A 23,192-nucleotide genomic window follows, 5' to 3' on the forward strand; every position below is an offset into this window, starting at 1 on the left:
AACCATTTACAGTCAAATCATCTATAGTGCGCCAATTAAATAAAGAGACTGCATGCACTCTGCGTTTAGTATTAACATAAGAAGCCAAAATATACATGATTAGATTCACTAGCATGTGCTCTTTCCAACGAGTGCAAGTTGAAACCTGTCTAGTCAATAGTTTGTGATTCATGATGGAAAAGGTAATAGAGTTTTGTGCATGTCGTCAGAAAATTGAAAACGGAGCAAAGAGCAGGTATCAAGTTTTATTGTAAATTGGGAAAAAATGCTACTGAAACTTTTGATGATTTAAAAAAGTTTATGCTGATGAATGTTTCTCTTGACCAAGAATGTTTGAATGGTTTCTTGTTTTCATAAAGGATGTGAGTCGTTAGAGAATGATCAATGAAAAAGAGGATGAAAAATCAGACAATGCACCTTACATGTGGGCATGTGTTTTTGTAATGGGCGGCACCTGGAACATCAGTTCCTCTCCGCCTCATATCTCTGTGAAGAACAGTACCACTATAGAAAGGCCAGAAATGAGTAGTGTATGTTTGTGTGTGTTCTGTGCTGGCTTCTTGGCTACCCAGAAGCATCAGTCACTTGGACCGATGATTCTGGGTACTCGTCCACACCATGGGAAGCTGGGCCAATCCCAATGGAGCTCGCACTATCTAAAAAAAAATTCGAGATATTGCAAAGATGGACGAGATTTCTCTGGGGGCCCATTCCAGAGGAGGAAAAAAAATTATATACATATGCATATATATATAATAAAAAAAAACAATAAATAAACAAATAAATAAATTACATTTTAAAAAATAATAATGATAATAAATAAATAAATAAAAATAATAAAATAAATAAATAAAAATAATTATTATAAATAAAACATTATACTTCATATTCGTAGATCCTATAACAGTTAACATCCTTTACGGTAGATAATACCTTATCATTAAACCAGGCTTTCTACAAAAAAACAAATGGCTTTAGTTATAGTGTGCCATATAAGTATCCTAAACAACAACATCTTGTGAAAACACCAGACGCATAAAAAAACTGTTGAAGAGCAACATAAGAATTCTTGTCTCCCACCAGCAAAATATCTTCATGTCCATGAGATAGTGTAGAAACTGGCGAATGAAGAACATCTCTGAAGTCATTATATTGTGGGAAATTAAATAAAATATGGCTCCAATTTTCCTTTTCTCCGCATCAACATGATTCCATCCTAGAGAGACCAAAATGACATAATTTTTCGGTAAGCCATCCTTGTCCTGTTAAGAGGAAGGATGTGTATAAGTCTAAAGAGAACCATACAGGTTTGTACTTTACATAAAAGGTCACTTCAGGGAAGAAAGTTCTAGTAACAGATCTGACAGATGAGTATCCCAGCAGGTCTGCCACAGATTTATCATTTCATTCCACAAATGATTATGTTCTTGCTTAGCATCTGAATAAATATTCAGAACCAAACCCATAAATTCAGTAGCTGAAAGCAGTACCATAAGAGGAGTTTCAGAAGTGTTTTCAAAACTTGTATAAAATTATACAAGTTTAATGTGTTTAATTAATACACACTGGAGGTGATTACTTTGAAAATATATAACCTTACTTTGCCATTAGTGTTATTCTTTTTTTTTTTGTAGTAACGTCTTGTTATTTAATTGGCACACTGTGCATACATATATATGTGCAAAATTGCAGTTCATGCAGTCAGTTGTTTTTAGGATATGATAGGGTTTGGCAAAACATTTTGCATCTATGTTGTTAGTTTTTAAATATTTAATAATTTTAAAATCAAAAAATAATTTTTGGCATCATAATCTTTGATTTCAGAAAAGCTTTTGATACTAGCCCACACATTACAAACTGGAGAGTGTGGCATTAGGGCAGGTTACTGCTGTAAAAAAAAATGGTTGAGTATCAAGAGACAGAGAACAGTTATTAATGGGCACTGTTCTTTGTGGAATAATGTTTTGAGTGGGCCTCTCAGCATAGTGTATGGTGCTGGGCCCCTTATTGGTTTCAATATTTTTAACAATAGTGATGAGGGCATTTCAGGCTTAATGTCTAATTTTGCAGATGATACAAAGGTTGGCAGGGTAGTTAATTACTGTAATCAGGGTATACTACTATAACAAGATGTAGACGAATTAGGCAGATGAGCTGCAAAGTGTCAATTTAAGTTTAATATTAACAAATGCAAGGTACTTGATATATGGAGAATGAAAAAGACCTGGAGGTAATTGTGCAGTCAGATATGAAGTTCTCTGAACAGTGCAGACAGGCTACTAGGCCAGCTCAGAGTTCGGCCATTGATATATGGGAATTTTGTAAACAAGACAACAAGGTGATTATACCATTGTATAAGGTAATGGTTAGGCCATATCTCAAGTGTTGCATGTACATCTGGAAGCGTAATTTCAGGAAGAATGTGGATCTGTTGGAAGCATTAAAAGAGCATTTAGAATAGAAGCATTTAGAAACTAGACACCTGTGAGGAGACCTGACTGAGGTGTTTAATACTTTTAATAGATTGAGTAAACTTAATGCTGATGAATTTTTCCTCTTGCTTAGACATGGGGGTGCATAAATTCAAATTAAGGAAGGGTGGTTGCAGGACAGATATGTGGAAATTTGTTTTCAGCCAACAGGTAGCTAATTGTTGGAATAAAATTTAATTTGTGTTGTTGATGTGTGTGTGTGTTTTTTTTTTTTTTTTTGCTAATGCTGTATAAGCTTATTTTCTAGCATTGTTTGCCATTACTAATCCCATACTAATACTAAATATTAGAACTCTAAATTCAAAAGAAAAACTTAAATTTAATAAAATCAGAAAACAACCTTTACCTCCAAGACCATCAGGAACATATATCTTTAATTCTATACAGATGAAAAGCATGGCTAATGACATTGGAAAATTTCCTTCTGTTCGTAATGAAACATGGCGGTAACCTATGAAAACATAAATTTTTTTTAAAACTGCTTTTTGAAATATTCAAAAAGTTTTATCTGAATATTTTACATTAATATGCAGATAACTGGCCACTACTTTTCTGGTTTAAATAATAACTTTTGTTTTGGCAAAAGATTAATTATTTAATATCCTAATTAATACATTAAATTAGTTTCTATTCATAATTTAGCATATATATTTATCTGTGTTTCTTCAGCAGTTTTGTCCTGATAACCTGGTGAAACAAGCAAACGACATCTTTACAAAGCAAACATAGTTCACTGTATATAAAGTCACTTTTATTGAACCAAATGTTATGATTCTTTCCTGAGTTTCTTCAGAGTGAGCAAAACCAATTATAACAAATTAATTTTTATAACTACTTGTAGACACAAATATATACGGCACCTCCATAGCCAGGTGGGCAGGAGCAGCAGTGCGTAGCACACGCTTCTTGATTAGACCAGGGTTTGAGCCTGTGACTACCAAATATGGAGGATGGGGAAAGGTCAGGGAATGACCACCGCATATCCCCGGAGCAATATGGCCTCAGTTGCTAATGCTCCTAAATAACAAACAAACAGATACAAATATATAAAAAAATAACAGGTAACACATGCATGCATTGATGTGGAGCAATGATTACTAATCAATACAAAACATAGAAAGTACTGAAATGTCTACAGATGTGATCAGAAAGTCATTATTTGGCCTTGTTCAGGGGCTAGCTAGTAAGCTGTTGATAATTAGAGAATTATGATCCAACATTTGACAGTCTTTTGAGATGGATAGAAATTAAGTTGAACTGAGATACATAGTTGTTTTGTGGCAGGTTTGGAGGGATTGGTAAACTTCCTCTATACTCTAAGGCCTGCATTTACATTTTTCTTTTATGATTACGCCAAACACAAAAGGTATTAAAACTTATAATATAGCACTTTAGTACTGTGTATGGGTTCAAGGTTGATGAGACTTCAATTTCTGCTGATTTAAAAATATTTTTAAACCTTACCTTTCTTGTTTTATATTAAGTTACTATTCGTATTCTAAAATTAAACATTTTATTTAATGCGCATAATAACATGAAATGAATTTTGGCACTCTCACAATCAAATAATACAAGAAATCTTCCCTTCCTTTCATTTAAAAATAATTGAAAACCGTTATGCCCTAAATACCAAAGACAGAGGCAAATAAACTATATTTAAATGAAAAAAAAAAGGGGGGGGGGCATGTCTAGTATTTGATTGTGAGAGCACCAAAATTTGTGATAATTAAAGAGTTTCAAATAAAGTATTTAATTTTAGAACATGAGCAGTACCTTGACATAATACTGATCATACAATATCAAGCTACTAAATAATTTTAAAGTATTAGTATTAGTGGTGGCAAATGATGCAAGAAAGCAAACCTATACAGTGTCAGCAAAAAAAAAAAAAAAAAAAAAACTACCACCCTTGCAATTTCACCTATACATCCCCTCCAACAGTTTGTCTAGCTCTTGAGTGAATTTATTCCAACTACAGTGAAACTTCCCTTTAACGGACAGCCATGGGGAACGAGAATGTGTCCATTAGAGAGAAGTGTCCGCTAACAAGAAGTCTGAGGGAGAAAAAAAAAAAAAGAAAGAAAGAAAAATCGTTAAATGTTTAATGTAAAATTAAATTAAAATATATACAGATTTTGCACAATATTTTTGTAAATAATATACATACAATTGTGCTATGCATATTATGACTTTATCTTAAGAAAAATACATACAGTAATCACTTATTTTCTTCTGCACCTTCTTCCGGCTGATAATTTTGTTTTCAACATTTGTTTGGAGTGAAGAAACCATCGAAAGTCCTTCAGTATCTTCTTCAGCGGCGAAAAACATTTTTAAATGATTGATTTGTATGAGTGCTTCTTCTATTTTCATTGGTGGTTCGTCGTTAATATCTTCTTCGACAGAATGACCTCCTTCCATTTCTTTATTCTCATGAGGAACTTCTTGAAAAATATCGATGATAATGTCATTGATATCTAGAGCACCATCTTCTGTAGTGAGGTTCAAGTCTATATCTTTGTAGCCAGGGTCACTTGTAGCAGAAGTATCGTACATTATCAATAGATGTTGAAGTTCTTGTTCTTCTTGGTGCTCCACATTGCTGTTCACAACTTCAATTTTTGCATTTGAGAAGCCAGACTTTACAAAACAGTTCATGACAGTTTGTTTTCTAATTGCGTTTACTGAAGAGGAAATCCATTGAATCATATCTAGGATATGCAAGCACATGTTACATTGTTCATGTTTGCAATGAGATGTCTTAAAACAAGTTTTCTGTAGTGAAGTTTAAAATTTTTTATTATCCCTTGATCCAAGGGCTGACACTTTGCAGATGTGTTTGGTGGCAGAAAAACGATTTGAATGATACAATTCAATGTGCAGGTGAGATGCAGCATTATCCATGAAAAGAATAATTTTTCTGTTTTGACGAATCATGTTTTGGTTAAAGTGACTTATCCATTCGCTCATGATATCTCGTGTCATCCACGCTTTTTTATTAGACTTCCAGTCAACATTCAAAAGATTCAACTTTATGCCCTTGAAACAATGAGGATTTTGTGGTTTTCCTATAAAAAGAGGTTGTTCAAAGTCTCCCAGCATATTTGTACACAATAGTACAAATATGCTGGGAGTCATATTTGTAAAAATTTCTAAGGAGTCAAGCGTTCCTTAGAAATTTTTCCGCCCTGGCACTTTTTGTTTTTTAGACTCATTGTTTCTTCAGGAAGAGCTTTAAAAAACAACCCTGTTTCATCACAGTTGTAAATATCCTTAGCTTCAAAATCATGACATAAATCTTCCAATTTGACGGTCCACTCTGTTACAACACCCCAGTATCAACAGATCCACCTTCACCACTTACGGTTTTCCAAGAAATTTTATGCCGAGTTTTGAACTTGTCTAGCCATCCCACAGAAGCTTTGAACTCATTTACTCCCATAGATTTCGCAACCTACAAAGCCTATTCCCTAATAATAGGCCCATTAATGGGAATTTTTTTAGCACATGCGCGACGAAACCACTCATACATAACATTGTTAATTTGAAGTCCAATAGGTTTCGGGAATAATTTTTGAACCTGATCATTTACGTGTTGCCAAAATTGTTTGAGCAGTTCATTTGTTTTCTTTAGGATGTCGCTTACCTGCGTCTTCCTGATTTTGAATTTTGCAGCGAGATTGCGAACACTATTTTTTTGCCAATCATACGCATTAATGAGTTCGACTTTATCTTTTAAAGTTAAATGTTTACGAGAAGACATTGTGCACTTCACACGACACTGAACAAAACTGAAAACCGAAACTCAAAATACGAAAGGCCGACCAAATTCCCCCCCCCCCGCACACACCGAATTCATCAGAAGTTTTACACGTGCCTTAAAATTCTTGAAAAAGGGTTTAGAACCGCGACATAAACCTTGATAAAATTCAGAGAATTGGAAATAGAAAATAAACACATGATTGAGGCAATACGTAGAAGAAACGTTCCTAGAAAAAGGGCCGTGAGCTCGCCCGCTGTCCGTTATGGGGAGATCAAATTAAGTGCTAATCTAAACGAAACAGTGCAGATTGCCTGTCCGCGTCCGTTACAGAGAATGTCCATTAGACAGAAGCTGAAAACACGTTAAAACCAATAGAGAGTTGGGGAATTTGAAAATGTCCATTGTAGAGAGGTGTCCGTTAGGAGAAGTTTCACTGTATCTACTTCCACAACAACAGATGGAAGTTTGTTCTGGCAATCAACAATGTGCTGACTAAATGCAAATTTCTACACATCTATTCTGCAAACATTCTTCCTTATTCTGAATTTTCCACTCATACGTGTAGTCTGAGCACAAGGGCACCTCCGTAGCCAGTTGGGCAGGAGCAGCAGTGCGTAGTACACGCTTCTTGATTAGACTGGGGGTTTGAGCCTGTGACCACCAAATACGGAGGATGCAGAAAGGTCAGGGAATGACCAACGCATATCCCGGAGCAATATGGCCTTAGTTGCTAATGCTCCTAAAAACCAAATAACAAACAACAAATAACTGAGCACAAGAAAGTATTCCATCAAATGAGTTTGCTCAATCAATTTAAATCCTTAAACAACTCAATCATATCACCTTGCTTAGTGTCCAGATGCTACGATTCGCATTCCTGAAACCTTTCTAGATAAGAGCACCCATTTGTTCCCCTCATAAATTTTGTTACCCTTCTCTGTACTGATTTCAGCATCTCTCAATTTTTCATGAAATGAGGCCTCCAGACCAGTATGCAGTACTCAAGATGTGGCCTGACCGCTGCGTTTTACAATGGGATAATCACTTTTTTATCCTTGCTAGCAAAATTACCGGGCAGTGTAGATGCTGTCCTGGCAGTATCTACACTACTCAGACAACTTCATAATTGAGTATGCAATTACCTCCTGCTACACATATGCAGTACTTTCCATTTGTCAAGGTTCAACTTCCATTTCTCAACCCATCTGCCTAATTTTTCTAGATCCTGTTGCAGTAGCATACCATTATTACTTTCATTAATCACCATACCAACCTTTATATAAGCTGCAAGCGTCGACATTAAGCCTGATATGCCTTCATCAATATCATTAATAAATACAGAAAACAACAAGGGACCAGGCACTGAACCTTGGGAGACTCCACTAATAACATTAGTCCATGAAGAGCAGTGTCCGTTGATAACCATTCTATCTTCTCCCACTCAACTATCCTTTTTATCCATAGCAGTAAATTGCCCTTAATGCCACACTGCTCCAATTTTTACAGCAGTCTTTTATATGTAACAGAATCAAAATATTTCCTAAAATCGAAGTATGTGATATCAAAATTATTTCTTTAATTCAGTTCCTTTGTGATTGTGTCATATCCAATCAAACTGGTGAGATAAGGTTTCATCTCAACAAAGTGTTAGAAGTGTAACTGAAGTTCTGTCTAGATGATCCTGCATTACTTCTTTAATCGGTGATGCCATTATTTTCCCTGGAACAGAAGATAAACTAAGAGCTCTGTAATTACTCATATTACCCTTTCTATCCAATTACTGAATTCAGGATACATTTGGGCCTTGAATTCTTCCCATGAATCCAAAGATGCTCTCATAATTATAGCTAAGGGCAATGGTGTGCTGGAGCCAGCTTGTATCATCCAATTGTTAAATTTTCAAGAATTTTGTGAGTCAGTTATTAAACTAATAATTGGGGAATTTGGGTGATAAGCTTGTATATGGTGACATGGAAAGTCCAATTGCAGCATGCATATTTCATGCAAGGTAATGACATTCCCAGGCTTGTCAAACATTTTGAATTTCTAGAATTGTTGTGATATATCTTTGTGATATTAGAATTAGCATTAGTAGAGGTATACAATGCAAGAAAGCAAGCTATACAGCATCAGCAAAAAAAAACCCATTTCACACATCCATTCACTCTAACAGTTTGTTCAGTCTTTCCTTGAATTTATTTAAGCAATCAACTTCCACAACGACAAATGAAAGTTCCAGCAATCGACAGCCCACTGGATAAAAGCAAATTTCTGCACATCTATTCTACAATTGGCTTTCATCAATTTGAATTTATGCTCCCCGAGGTTCATAATCTGAGCAAGAGGAAGAATCCCATCAGCACTGAGCCTGCTCAACCCATTCAAGGCCTTATACACCTCAATTAAATCATTCGCCAGTGACTACTCTCCAGATGCTGCAATTTGCACAACTTAAGCCTTTCTTGGTAAGAGGACCTCTTCGTTTCCCTCACCAATCTTGTTGTCCTTATCTGTACTCATTCTAGCAACTGTAGACCCTTCCTAAAATGAGGCCTCCTGACCTGTATGCAGTACTCAAGGCATGACCATTGCCTTATACAAAGCAATAATCACCTCCTTATCTCTACTAGCAAAATTCTTATATATCATTGACAAGACCCCATGACCTGCTCTGGCACCTGTTTGCACTGCTCAGAAAACGTCATGTCTGACTGAACAATTACCCCAGGTCTTTTTCATTCTCTACCACCCCTGAGTGAAGTACCACACGGTTGGTATGTTTCTCTGGGATTACTTCTACCCATATGCAGTACTTTTATTTGTCAACGTTAAACTTCAGTTTCCACTACTCAGCCTATCTGCCCAACTTTTCTAGATCTTGTTGCAGTAGCATACTCTCATTACTGCCATTAACAACCCTGCTAATCTTTGTATTATCCACAAACTTGTATATTAAGCCTAATATACCTTCATCAATATCATTGATAAATATACATTATTTTTTACAACCAGTTCCCTTTGTGACCACATCGTAGTCCAATCAAATTGGTCAGACAACCCCTTAACATTCCCCTTAACAAACTCATGCTGTGTCTGAATTATTACTGCAGTCTTGTCTAAATGATCCTGCAATGCTTCTTTAACTAGTGACTCCATTATTTTCCCCGGAACAGAAGTTTAACTAACAGATCTGTAATTAATCTTGTTACCCTTTGATCCCCCTTTGTGAATTAGGGATACATTTGCACATCTCCAGTCTGTCGGGACCTCCCCTGAGTCCAACGATGCTCTCATAATTATGGTTCAGGGTTTGCTAACTTTCTTTGCTGCTTCCTTTAATATAACTGGATAGATACCATCCACCCCAGGAGCCTTTCTTATGTTCAATTTCAACAATTTCTCCTCCACTTTGCTCTCAGTTCTTATGGAATCATTAAGCTCCCTATTGGAGTTTAATAACCTTCTGTCCTCCACTTTCCTACAGAATTCCTCATGTGTGAATGTAGAGGCAAAATACTCATTTGGGTTGTTAGTTACCTGAGCGGGATCATCAACAGTGAAACCATCAATGTCAAGTGGACCAATCTTATTCATCCCCTTCCTTCTAGAGTTTACATAAGTAAATAAGTCTTTGCTGTTTTTCTTTTCATCCTTTTCCAGAGATTTCTCACAATCTGCCTTTTCTTGCCTTACCTGCTTTGTGACTTGATTACACACTAGCTTATATCTACCATAGGCTTCTGTTTTGCCTGATAATTTATATGCATCCCATGCATTTTTCTTCTCTGCCACCAGTCTCATCACATCCAATATTATTATTAGCCGTATGGTGTAAGCATGGGCGTCCACAGAAAATTTTCCAGTGGGGGGGGGGGGAAACAAAGCTTGGAGTCAAATAATTAAATCAATAAATTTTTATTTAATTTTTTAAATAATTATTTAATTAAACAAGTAGGTTATAGAATACAGTATTGCATCAATACCAAAACACATACATAATGTATATAAATTTACAATATAAAGGAAACAAGAATTAATATATATTTAATCATATAAACTAGAATAAAGTTTAAAATAAAAATAAAATAATGCCAGCAGTACGGCAAGACAAGAGCGAAAAGACAAAATTAAACCTAAATTCAAATCAAGCAGGGAGGGAAGAGAGGGGTAACAAGAGTAAAAATATTGCAGCAGAAACTCTAAATTAATTTAGAAAATCTAAATGTACGAATAATAATTCTTTGAAATTTAAAAGCCAATTGAATAGAAATTTAACGGTGTCCCCTCAGACGGGCACCAGGTCCAAATTTATGTGAAATATCACCAAACGGAGATTTAAACCACTACAATAAAACAAAACAAAAATAGACAAAAATAGACTGACCATTATGCCCCATCTCAACAGAGGACCACAAGGTCAATAATGGTCAGGGAATCGCTGCATTTCGAACGCTAAACAAATCGCCTCATTTCGAACGCTAAACAAATCGCCGCAAAGGAGAATCGATCGTAAGATCAGTCCGCCACACCGATCCCCAGATCGAACCGCCAATGCAGGGAATTGAACAGCGGTGGTCCTGATGCAGTGAAAATCAAAAATAGAACAGACATGAGCACTCCAGTGCAAAGCCACACTACTGACAAAAGTAAACTTAACCCGTCTATATAAACGAATAATAAACTATAGATGGCAGTACAAGTGCAGCGTTAGCAATTCGCCCAATAGTATCATGTGACATAATTATACATATATTTAAATAATGTTAAAATAGTTGGAAAACGGAATATTTCATAATAAAAATAAAAAAGAGGGTACAGCATACATCAGGGGCAGCAAAAAGCATATTCCTCTACATGATGCTTGAAATATAATCATATAAATTAGAATAAGGTTTAAAATAAAAATAAAATTCTGCTGCAATATTTTTACTCTTGTTACCCCTCTCTTCCCTCCCTGCTTGATTTGAATTTAGGTTTAATTTTGTCTTTTTGCTCTTGTCTTGCCGTACTGCTGGCATTATTTTATTTTTATTTTAAACCTTATTCTAATTTATATGATTATATTTCAAGCATCACGTAGAGGAATATGCTTTTTGCTGCCCCTGATGTATGCTGTACCCTCCTTTTTATTTTTATTATGAAATATTCCGTTTTCCAACTATTTCAACATTATTTAAATATATGTATAATTATATATATATATATATAAAACAGTTTTTTTAGTTAATTATAATACCAACTAGATAAATTGGAGAATTTAGCATAAAAGTATTAAGGATGCAAACTATACTCATTTCTGTTTGCCCATTTCTGTTTATATTGAACATTCCATTCAATGTATCCATATTGAATCCATATAATTAGCTATATTATCATTTTAATTTTACTATTTTATATTATTTTATTTTATATCTTTATTTATAGGGTACAACAAAGAAGTCCAACTTAGGTTACCTAAACTTGACCCTTTGAACTAATGAGTATAGTTTGCACCCCTAATACATTTATGCTAAATTCTACAATTTATCTAGTTAGTATTACAATTAACTAAAAAATTGTTATATACAGACAGATGTAATGTACAATCATAAATTTGATGGCATTAATCTGTTCTGTCGCTCTTTCTCCTTTTCTATTTCTTATATTCTTTTACATAATTTCATATATATATAGATAATAATAATTTCAATAATCACGTATCGTATAAGAATTGAATTCTCCGTCGATCACTTGCAAACCTATTGATGACATTTTCAATAAATTTCTTCTTTACCACTTCCTTTTCTAGTTTCTTCCTGTGCACATTAATCATACATAAACCTTATAGGCGAGTTACTGAGATAGTGGACACCTTAACCATGTTTTCACATGTCTCAAGGTGCTGAAACTTCTTTCAATGGTATATGTCATAACAAGTAATAGTTATTGCCGAATTAATACAAGGGAAATAGTTGCAATGTTCCAAAACTTCTGGTAAAGTTTGGGGAATATCAGTCAATGAACCAAAAACAGGAACTCTGTTTTATTGCTGCAATAGATGAAACATGTGTTCTATGGTTACCCCGCCGAGGGCCGAAACCGGCCAACCCATAATAAAATTTTAAGGCAGACAAAGCATCCCATGGTCGAGGGTGTAAGGTTACATATCTCAATCACTTTTACGATTATAATTTGTGGAATTTTTTACTCAATCCCAGGGAGGGGCAAGTGCCCAGTTTGCCTCCCCTCTGCGGACGCCCATGGGTGCAAGGTAGCCTGAAGCTTATGCTGCACAAATCAAAAAAAATTTCTGAGTTTCCCTGAGAGAGAGAGAGATATAGAGGAGTAGAAGGGAATCACCAAGAAAGAAAAGAATGATGGTATCCAGCTCAGGACCCTGGATGTGCCAAGCCTATACTCACCAGATGTGAGCCCCTGGGATTGCATTCAGTTACTTATGAGGTTCTCTGTTTGTGTGTAACCAGCATGACATGCTCTGCCGCTTCTGTAAATATTCTTCCATTAGATAATTTGGAGGAATTAGTGTCATGGTTTGATGATAGAAGAGAAGAATTTCTGCAAGTAATTAATGATTTATTTATAATCTTTTTTTTTTTTTAAATGTAGATGATAAGTCAAAAGTCACCTTATTTGTAGAGAAAACCAGTATCAGTGCCTGTGGTGAGATTAATAAATATTGTTTTGTTATTTTTTGAGATGATTTTATAACAAACTATTGCATTAATTAGAGTAATAAACCTTTCACTCAACCTTCCACTTTTTAAAAATTTTAAAATCTATAAGATTAAGTTAAGGAACTTGCATTGGATATTCAAAAGCAGTTCTGTTTGTTGATAGCAAGGTATCGTAGCATAAAATTTGGTGCACTATCATGAGTAGAACTGTGATCATGTTAAATATTTAGTGAATAAGGTCAAGCCCTTTTATGCACTTATAGGTGATCTGATTGAGGTGTATAAAGCCTTGAATGGTTTGAGCATGCTCAATGCTGATGGGATTCTTTCTCTTGCTCAGAATATTTGCCTGAGAGGACATAAATTCAAATTGAGGAAAAACAGTTGTAGGATAGATGTGCAGAAGTTTGCCTTTAGCCAGCGAGTGGTTGATTGCTGGAATAAACTTCCATCTGTCATTGTAGAAGTTGATAGCTTAAACAGATTCAAGGCAGAACTAGACAACCATTTGGAGCTGGTGGATAACTGAAATGAGAAGGGGGTGTTTTTTTTTTTTTTTTGGCTGATGCTATATAAGCTTGCTTTCTTACATTAAGTGCCCTTCCTAATGCTAATATCATCACATATCAGATTTAATGATGATAAATTTATTGGGAAAAGAGTTATCGGATTTGAATGCAACTCCATTTGTGAAATCATGGATGAATCGTAACCATGGATTGGCTATGGATACAAGAGCTCGGCAAAAGTCTATGAAAACATTTTGTAAGAATCAATTGGCTCTATGGAAAATATAATAAAAAATTAATATTTTATTATTGTTTGGAATTTTTGCTTTCCAAATTGTTGTAAATCAGTAAAACTTACAATAAATATTTATACACATATTCTTGGTTTTGTTTTTTTTTTAGCAAGCCAGTTGTTAAAAATTTACCAGAATACCACTGGCTAAGGGTTTGCTTACCTCCTTTGCTACCTCCCTTCATATAATTGGATAGATCCCACCCACTTGAGGTGTCTTCTTGTGTTTAACGTCAACGTTTTTCTTCCAATTTCCTCTCAGTTATTACAAATTACTGCTGATTACTGCTTGTAATCCACTTCCTTCCGCTTCCCACATCCACTTCCCTAAAGAATTCCTCATGTGTGAATATAGATGCAAAATATTCAAAATACTTTTTAAGTATATTAGTTTAGTGTTGCATTCTCAATTATATTGAATATAAATGTGAATTTAAATTTCACATACCCTACACTAGGGCAGCAAATCAAAGGGTTCAAAGTAGTGGGAGTGCTGTGACTTGGGGAAGAAATGAAAGGTCGATTCTCCAACAAATCAGAGCCTAATGAAATGTGCTAATTGTGCAATATTTGTGGATCTTTCTGGACAGGACATGATACAGCCAAGGGGGTGGGAATGCCAGTGATGCAAAAGAGATGTGTTTGATGCAGAGATTATGAAGAAATTAGGGCATCAATGCAGCATTCTGATGATCATTTATAAGAGCTTCAAGAGCAGGGTGGATGCCCTCAAAGGAATTAGAATGGGAGCATATTGAGCTCTCAGCTACACAACTCAATGCCACAGCTCACACTTTTGCATCAGGCAAAACAATCCCCACAGTAGAATGCACTGGTCCCCCAAGGAGGCAGTTATTGTTGGTGACTATGTTGTCAGAGAAAAGGGAATTAATTATATTGTGCAAGAAAGATGGGCGGAATAGAAACATGCCTGGCTGGGGCAAAAGTAGATAACATTGTAGATCAGATATAAGTCACATACTGTTGTACATACATTCATTAGCACCGATGATATTAATAGTAGAATATCTGCAGACTTTCTAAGAAAGGGTATCAGCAGCATCAAGCCACGGGGGTGGGGGGGGGAGTCATCTCATATATGATAATAAGGCAGGGGCCATGCCAGTAAGATGTCCAGAACTACTAAACAATTCATTCTAGATGACAGGCATGAAGCCCTGGCAGTCTAACCCTAGATAGCCAGTGGTACTTCCTATTGTCACCATCCATGTGGAGGTTGTCTGTGTCCTGAAATAGAGTCCTTATTATCCTTTATTTATACAGGGTTCATTTATCTAAGCATTCCCCTCTGATCCCATTAAATCAGTGCTGCAAGGGTATTCTGGCAGACATCCCACACCCAATGGTGTCAGCATTATAGATTAGGTAGTTTAGTCAAAATGATCCTTTTTGTTTAGGCAAGGTAGCTCGTGGTGTGGAGGTGCCCTGGTGTATCCAAAACCAAGCATGACATTAGCAAATGGTGCCATGAGTGGCTCATCCAGGAGATCTACTCCAGGATCTAATCCCACACTACGATAGTGTCAACATCCTACACCCTTAGGTGTTACAAGTCAAAACTGGATGATGTTAGAATCGGGTGGTCCAGTTAAAGGTAGTTATTTAGATAGGAGCACTTAAGATGGGTCCTCTCCAGAGTCTCGAACTTCCCTGTGATTCCATCAAATCAGTGCTGCCAGGATATCCTGACAGACATTCCATGCTGTGACAGGGCATCCCACACCCACTGCTGTCAGTACACTAGTTTAGTCAAAATGGTCCTTTGTACCAACAAAGCCAGTGGGTCGTTGAGCGCTGGAACAAACTTCTGTTGTTGTGGAAGCGGATAGCTTGAATAAATTGAAGGAAGAACTACACAAACTATTTTTTTTTTTTTTTTTTTTGGCTGATGCTGTATAGGCTTCTTTCTTGCATCATTTGCCACTACTAACAATTTCAAAATTTCACCATCAGAAAGGCCCTTTACTAGAACTTTATGGTATGTCTAAATTCTTCATTCTAACACAGAGTATAAGTTACTTTGTGACTTCTAGCCTGAAAAAAAACAACAACACCACCTGCCATTGTCAATTGTATATATAAACATTAATAAATATCCACTTTATTTTCAGATGATTTATATGAAGTATAAATGGATGGCAGTACAGTTGGAAAACAGATTTTATAATCAGAAATGCAGGTCATTCATGCCAGTTTACACACTGGACTTGAGAAGGATAATGGGGAAAAAAAAACCAGTGCCTGCTTATATATATATATATACAGTCAGTCCTCGTATAACACGTGTTTACATTACACGAATTCGATCATACACGATTTATAAATAGGGGAACGATATCTTATATAACACGAACCGAATTCGCTTATACACGATTCGCCTTTGTGTTTACAAGAAATGGCAGTTGAATGCAGCACGATAGGAATGAAGAGAAGATTCTGAAAATGTATTTATGTTTCTTATATCAGTGAAGGGGAAACACATTTCACCATAATAACGTAAAAGCCCACACAATTCCAGCTATCGGTATTATCGCAAATGCAATTAGATCGAGTTTACTACCAGTTTATAACAGATTCCACCAGCAGAAACTCAACTGGAAATTGTTTTTATTGTTTTATGGTAGTAACCCCTAGAAATGTGCTTTAGTAAAATGTGACGTGTTAATAGTGTATCTCTGCCTTTACGGCGTTGTTTATGTGTATCAAACGTGCCTCCTTGTTTTGTAATTGTGCTTTATTCCCTAAAAATGAGTAAAATACTTAAAAGGTGTGAAAAGGAAGCATCCTGGTGAAGACACTACAGATTCAGAGAGAAAAAGAAAAGCAATATCGATAAACAGAGGCGGACTGGATCAAAAATTCTTACCTGGGAAAATTTATAGTGGCCTCATACTAGCGTTTATGGCCAAAATCACTCCGGCCCACCGGGGTTTCCCCAGTGAGGTTTATGGCCAGTCCACATCTGTCGATAGAGAAAAAATATGAAATTGTGAAACGCTTTGAGCCAAATGAAAGACCATGTGATATTGCACGTGCTACAGACAAAAATGAGGCAATGCAGAGAAAATAAAAACAACTTTCATAGCAGGAACAACTCAAAGTGTAATTAAAATCCATTAGACAAAGACACAAAGAATTGGAAGAGATGGAACGGCTGTCATCTGTTTGGATAGAAAATAAAACAAAAAACAAGTTTGCTCACGATAGAAGTAAAAGCATTAGCAATATTTTATTACGTAATAGTCGTAATAAAATACGTATTTTATTACGATTATTTATTGTGCTTGGTAATGTTTTGGTTACAAATGTGTGGTCAATCTTGGGTGGCCGGCACCTAACCCTATTTTTCCCATAGGGCCTGTTGTTCGTATTGCACGAGGGTTTCTAGGAACACAACTATCGTGCTATACGAGGACTGACTGTAATTGAAATTGAATAATTGAAGGTAAACATAGGTTTAGTGTTTCAGATTCTTTGAATGAATTATAAATAGATCAGTACAATAATTGAGTCAGTACAGCGGGAAAACAAATTTCATAATTACAAATACTGACTTTCTTCATCCCAACAACATCAGACTGAAAGAGGTCTTTAAAAAAAAAATGCATGCACTTAATAACTGAATATAAACATCAATAAACGGATTTACCTTTCAGGCTGTTTATGTAAAACAAAAATAGATGTTAGTACAGTAATTGTGCCATTACAGCTGGAAAACAAATTCCATAATCGGAAATGCTGATGGGTGTGCTGGACGCACATTCGACTGGAAGTGGAAATTTATGATGTTGCACCTAGTGTGACATTGGAACACAAGGGGTTAGTTAATGCTTCAAAAATTAAGATTTTGCACCAAAGGAACAGAAATCTAGGTCAGAGGTTATGGTTATGAGGGAGTTAAAGTGGTTCGGGATGAAAAAGACTTCAGGATTACAATTCAATCAGATGTGAAATTTTCCATGTAAACAGGCAGCTAAGAAGATACATGGTGTCCTGTCTATGATACATACGACCTTTGCAACTAAAGAAAAACATGTCATTGTCTATTTATATAAGACTATGGTGAGACCACATTTAGAATATTTTGTTCACAGGTGGAGGCCACACTTGAAGACAAATATTGCTTCTAGAAAGGATTCAAACAAGGTCAACCAAATTGCTGAGAAGTGCAAACTGATATGTCTATGAAGAATGGCTTATAAAGTGGAGACTGCAAAATTTGGCAACTAGACATCTTATGACGGAGGAACTTGATTGAAATAGATAACTCCCAAAATGGAATCAGTAAAGTGAACAAGAGAGGTATATTTTCACTGGTAAGAGAATCAAAAATCAAGGGGAACAAATATAAAATTTTGGGGAGTAAAAGAAGATTGTATTTTCTATTATTCATACTCTCTCTGTCAGAAGGATATGAATGATAGAAAATATCATACTTTTTTTTTTTTCCTAGATGCTGAAAAAGTCTGCTTTCTTGTATCATTTAACCTTTACAATACTAATGGCCATGGTTAGCAGGAAGCCAGAAAGCTAAGAAAGCTTTCTGGATAGCAAAATGAATAAAATCTGGGTCATTTTTATTAGCATTAGCATTAGTAGAGGCATATGATGCAAGAAAGCAAGCTTATTCAGCATCAGCCAAAAAAAAAAAAAAAAAAACACACCACTCCCATTTCACCCCTCCGTTCGTTCGAAATACCTGTCCAGTTGAGCTTTAAATTTGTTTAGGCTATCAGCTTCAACAACAAGTGATGGAAGTCGGTTCCACCAACCAACCACCCGCTGGCCAAAGGCAAATTTCCGCACATCTATCCGACATCCGTCCTTCCTCAATTTGAATTTATGCAATCTGAGGTGATTATTCTGAGCAAGATGAAGAATCCCATTGGCATTGAGCATGCTCAAACCATTCAAAGCCTTATACACCTCTATCAGATCACCTCGCCGGTGCCTAGTCTCCAGACTCTGTAATTTGCAAAACTTAAGCCTTTCTTCGTAAGAGCAACCCTTTGTTCCATTCACTAATCTTGTTGCCCTTCTCTGTACCCGTTCCAGCAGCTCTACATCCTTCTTGAAATGAGGCCTCCAGACCTGTATACAGTACTCAAGATGTGGCCTAACCATTGCCTTATACAAGGGAATAATCACCTCTTTATCCCTGCTAGAAAAATTCCTGTATATCATTGACAAGACACCATGAGCTACTCTTGCAGCTCGTCTGCACTGCTCAGAGAACTTCATATCTGCCTGCACAATTACCCCCAGGTCCTTTTCATTCTCCACCACTGTCAGTGTAGTACCGCAGAGTCGATACGTTGCTCTGGGGTTACTGTTTCCCATATGTAGTACTTTACATTTGTCAATGTTAAACTTCATTTGCCACCTCTCAGCCCATCTGTTCAACCTTTCCAGATCCTGTTGCAGCAGCATAGCGTCAGTAGTGTCCTTAACAACCCTGCCAACCTTTGTATCATCTGCAAACTTGGACATTAAACTTGATATCCCATCATCAATATCATTCATAAACACCGAAAACAACAACGGACCCAACACTGAACCCTGAGGAACTCCACTAATAACATTAGTCCACGTTGAGCAGTGTCCATTGATTACCACTCTCTGTCTTCTGCCACTCAACCATCCCCTTATCCATAGCAGCAATTTGCCTCCAATGCCACACTGCTCCAATTTGTGCAGCAGTCTTCCATGTGCAACAGTATCAAAAGCCTTTCTAAGATCCAAATATATAATATCAAAGTTATTCCCTGCATCCAGTTCTTTTGTGACTACATCATAGTATCCAATCAAATTGGTCAGGCAAGACCTGCCCTTAACAAAACCATGCTGCGTCTGAGCTATAACTGAATTCTTGTCTAGATGATCCTGCAGTGCTTCTTTAACCAGTGCCTCCATTAATTTACCTGGAACAGAATCCATTAATTTACCTGGAACAGAACAAAATCACTTTCTTCTCAGTTATTACAAAATCATCCAGCTCACTGCCAATGTTTACTTTACCTACATCATTCTCCTTCCTGAATAACTCCTCATGCGTGAATGTAGATGCAAAATACTCGTTTAGATTGTTAGCCAACAGAAGTTAAACTAACAGGTCTATAATTACTTGTGTCAGCCTTTGATCCTCCTTTGTGAATTGGGGTTACATTTGCACATCTCCAGTCTATGGGTACCTCCCCTGAGTCCAAAGAAGCTCTCATAATTATGGCTAGGGGTTTGCTTACTTCCTTTGCCGCCTCCTTTAATATAACTGGATAGATCCCATCCACCCCAGGTGCCTTTTTTATGTTTATCCTCAACAATCTCTCCTCCACTTTCTTCTCAGTTATTACAAAATCATCCAGCTCACTGCCAATGTTTACTTTACCTACATCATTCTCCTTCCTGAATAACTCCTCATGCGTGAATGTAGATGCAAAATACTCGTTTAGATTGTTAGCCACCTGAGCAGGATCCTCAACTGTTGAAACATCAATATCCAGTGGACCAATCTGATTCATCCCTTTCCTTCTTGCGTTTAAATATGTAAAGAACTCTTTTCTGTTTTTCTTTGCATCCTTTGCCAAGGATTTTTCGTAGTCTGCCTTTGCCTGCCTAATCTCCTTTGTGACTTGGTTACAGACCAACTTATATCTATCATAGGCTTCCATGTCACCCATTAATTTGTATGTATCCCATGCATTTTTCTTCTCTGCCACCTGTCTCATTAGTTCATCTGACAACCATTTAGGCCTAAACCTTGAACAGTATTTCTTAGTTGGTATGTAAAGCCTGGTAGCCTCCAAGATTAGTTCCTTGAATGCTTCCCATTTTGAGTTTGCTGTTGGTAACATCATCAGTTGGTCCCACTGTATAGAATTTAAATACTCTCTCAGACCATCATAGTCGCCTTTACGAAAACAAAAACCCTTCCCTTTACCTCTGATGGTAGTTACCTCCTTGAGTAAATCCCACTTCAACACACTGTGATCACTGCCACCTAGTGGTTCATTTATCTGCAGATTCTTAATGCATGAAGAATCACTACTGATAATCAGATCAAGAGTATTGCTCCCTCTTGTTGCCTCACGAACATGCTGATGTAGAAAACAATCATCCAATAAATCCACAAAAGCCTTGCTAGTGTGCGAGTGACCAATCCACAAATTCCAGTCAATATCTGGGAAATTAAAATCCCCCATTATAAGACTCTCTGATTTACTGGCTCACTCTATTTCCCTGTACAATATCTTATTATACTCATCAGAGTCATTAGGCCTATAGCACACTCCTACTCTCAATTTTGATTTCCCTATGCTTATGTCACACCAAACTGACTCGACACTGCCCTGTCCATCAATGTCGACTGGCTTCACTTCCTTGGACTTTATGTGTTTCTTAACTAATAGCATAACCCCTCCTCCCCTCCTGTCCTGTCTATCCTTTCTATACACATTGTATTCCCCAAATTCCAGTTCCGCATTACTTATATCTGTGCGAATTATGTAGAAGGAGGGTTAAATTTTCTTGTTTGCATTTGGGTGCTTAAAAATCTGGACTCAATTCTGAACATACCAATGATGATAAAAAATATGGCAATTATTATTTTGCTTAGAGGATGTCTTTAAAATAAGAACTGCTGTGCTTCACCATTACTTTCATCCCATCATAGTTTCTGTTCTCAGAACTGTGCTTCTTATTAGTGAAATAATAAGTTGTTACATATTATTTCATGTAAATAGCTAATTAGTGAACTGAAGGGGCAAAAATAACTTCAAGATATAATTGCATTTCTAAATACTGAAGGAAAATAATCACAGTGTCAAATTTTGATAAATTTCTTGTATTTCCTATATGCAAAGCTCATTTAATTCTACATTTTATTATACATAATGTAATTGCATATGTATTAAAATAAAAACTTGTTTTTTGTTCTGTCATCTGATGATTTGTTTCTGTTAAATCTTCACATTTAAAAAAAATTAAAATATTTTCCATCACTTCATTTACGTTTCTGTTAAGTTTTTAATAATTTTTTGTTTGTTCATATTTTTCTGCCACCTTAGGCTGCAGCCTAGGTAGCTTTTGCCTTAATCTGGCTCTGCTAGCTGAACAATGACGTTTTAAAGTATGGTAGTCGCACATATTTTTATCCTTTCAGTATTTATTTTTTAACTTTTTTTCATTCATTTAATTTTTCTTTTAATTTTTTCTTGCAACAATTTCCATTCAGTGCCAAGTAAAAATGTGTCAGATAAGATATGCATATTTATTATCCAAATTGTTAGTTAACAATATCTTGTATATGATTTCAAATAACTGTCAGTGGGTTAAGTTTAATTTAATTTAATTTTTTTTTTTTGGCACACTTTGAAGAGGGAGAGCAACTGCTTGTGGGCTAATTCTGCATAACTTCTGAACAGTTTCTGCCTTCTAGAACTTTTGTCTCATTATAGTGGAAGATTATTTTTTTTTTTACATTACACATAAACAAATTCATGACTTACCTGCTTGCAAACCATCCATTGGTAATATACGTTGCCCAAGCATTTTACTGTTCTCATCATAAACAGCAATCCTAATCACTGCTAAATCTGGAAGAACCACCTAAAATAAAATTCACCATTTTTTATAATTGTTTAATTTTGGTATTCAAATTATTATTAGTAGATAATATGAAATAGCAAGGTATTTCATGTTATCTACAGATTCATATGTTATCTGTCATGCAGCATTCTGTAATATAGGGAAATATATTACTATCATATATGAATGACTTAACTATAATAGTTTAATACTGTTGTTAAAAGTCTATATTATACATTATTTCAATGACTCTTATTGAATAAATGGTTTTTATTTCTCACTGCTATTTTGAATTTCAATATCATGTAACATTCATGCTAGAATCAGATGTAGCCTGCAGATATAAGAAAAATTAATTTTGGTCATATCTCATCAGCTGCTACTTATTTTTGATAAGAATAATCATTAACTTACTTGTTTCATGTTGCTTAGAGAAAATCCATAAATGCCTTCTTTAAAAATTTCCATTTTCATTTGCTTTTGATATCCAATTTAACATTCTTTAATTTGCTTTTGCATACTTTCTGATATCTCCAGAGAGGTTTTTGTGGGGTTTGAAATATATGTTTATACAGCGTCAACCAAAAAAAAAAAAACCACACTTCCCATATCACCTATCCACTCACTCCAAAAGTTTGTCCAGTTCTTCATTGAATCTATTTAAGCTATCCATATCCACAAAGATAGATGGAAGTTTGTTCCAACAAACAATCATTCAGCTGGCTAAAGGCAAATTTCTGCACATCTATTCTGAAACTGTCTTTCCTCAATTTGAAATTATGCCCTCTCAAGTGCATAATCTGAGCAAGAGGAAGAATCCCATCAGCATTGAGCTTGCTCAAACCATTCAAAGCCTTA

General features: G+C 35.8%; 1 protein-coding gene across 1 annotated transcript in view; it reads right to left on the reverse strand.

Annotated features, from left to right (window-relative positions):
* The window catches only part of LOC150088409 (1-phosphatidylinositol 4,5-bisphosphate phosphodiesterase-like), a 754,578-nt gene that overhangs the window by 178,657 nt on the left and 552,729 nt on the right, over positions 1-23,192 (reverse strand). Inside the window, exons 24-25 of the mRNA XM_090370149.1 lie at positions 22,256-22,355; positions 2,839-2,943 (exon numbers count right to left, since the gene is read on the reverse strand). Coding sequence (XP_090226275.1) covers positions 2,839-2,943; positions 22,256-22,355 — 205 coding nt within the window. The remainder of the gene's footprint in view (positions 1-2,838; positions 2,944-22,255; positions 22,356-23,192) is intronic.

This window comes from Mastigoproctus giganteus, chromosome 3, assembly GCF_048544385.1.
Source record: "Mastigoproctus giganteus isolate SK-2022 chromosome 3, ASM4854438v1, whole genome shotgun sequence".
In the NCBI taxonomy this organism is placed as follows: Eukaryota; Metazoa; Arthropoda; class Arachnida; order Uropygi; family Thelyphonidae; genus Mastigoproctus; species Mastigoproctus giganteus.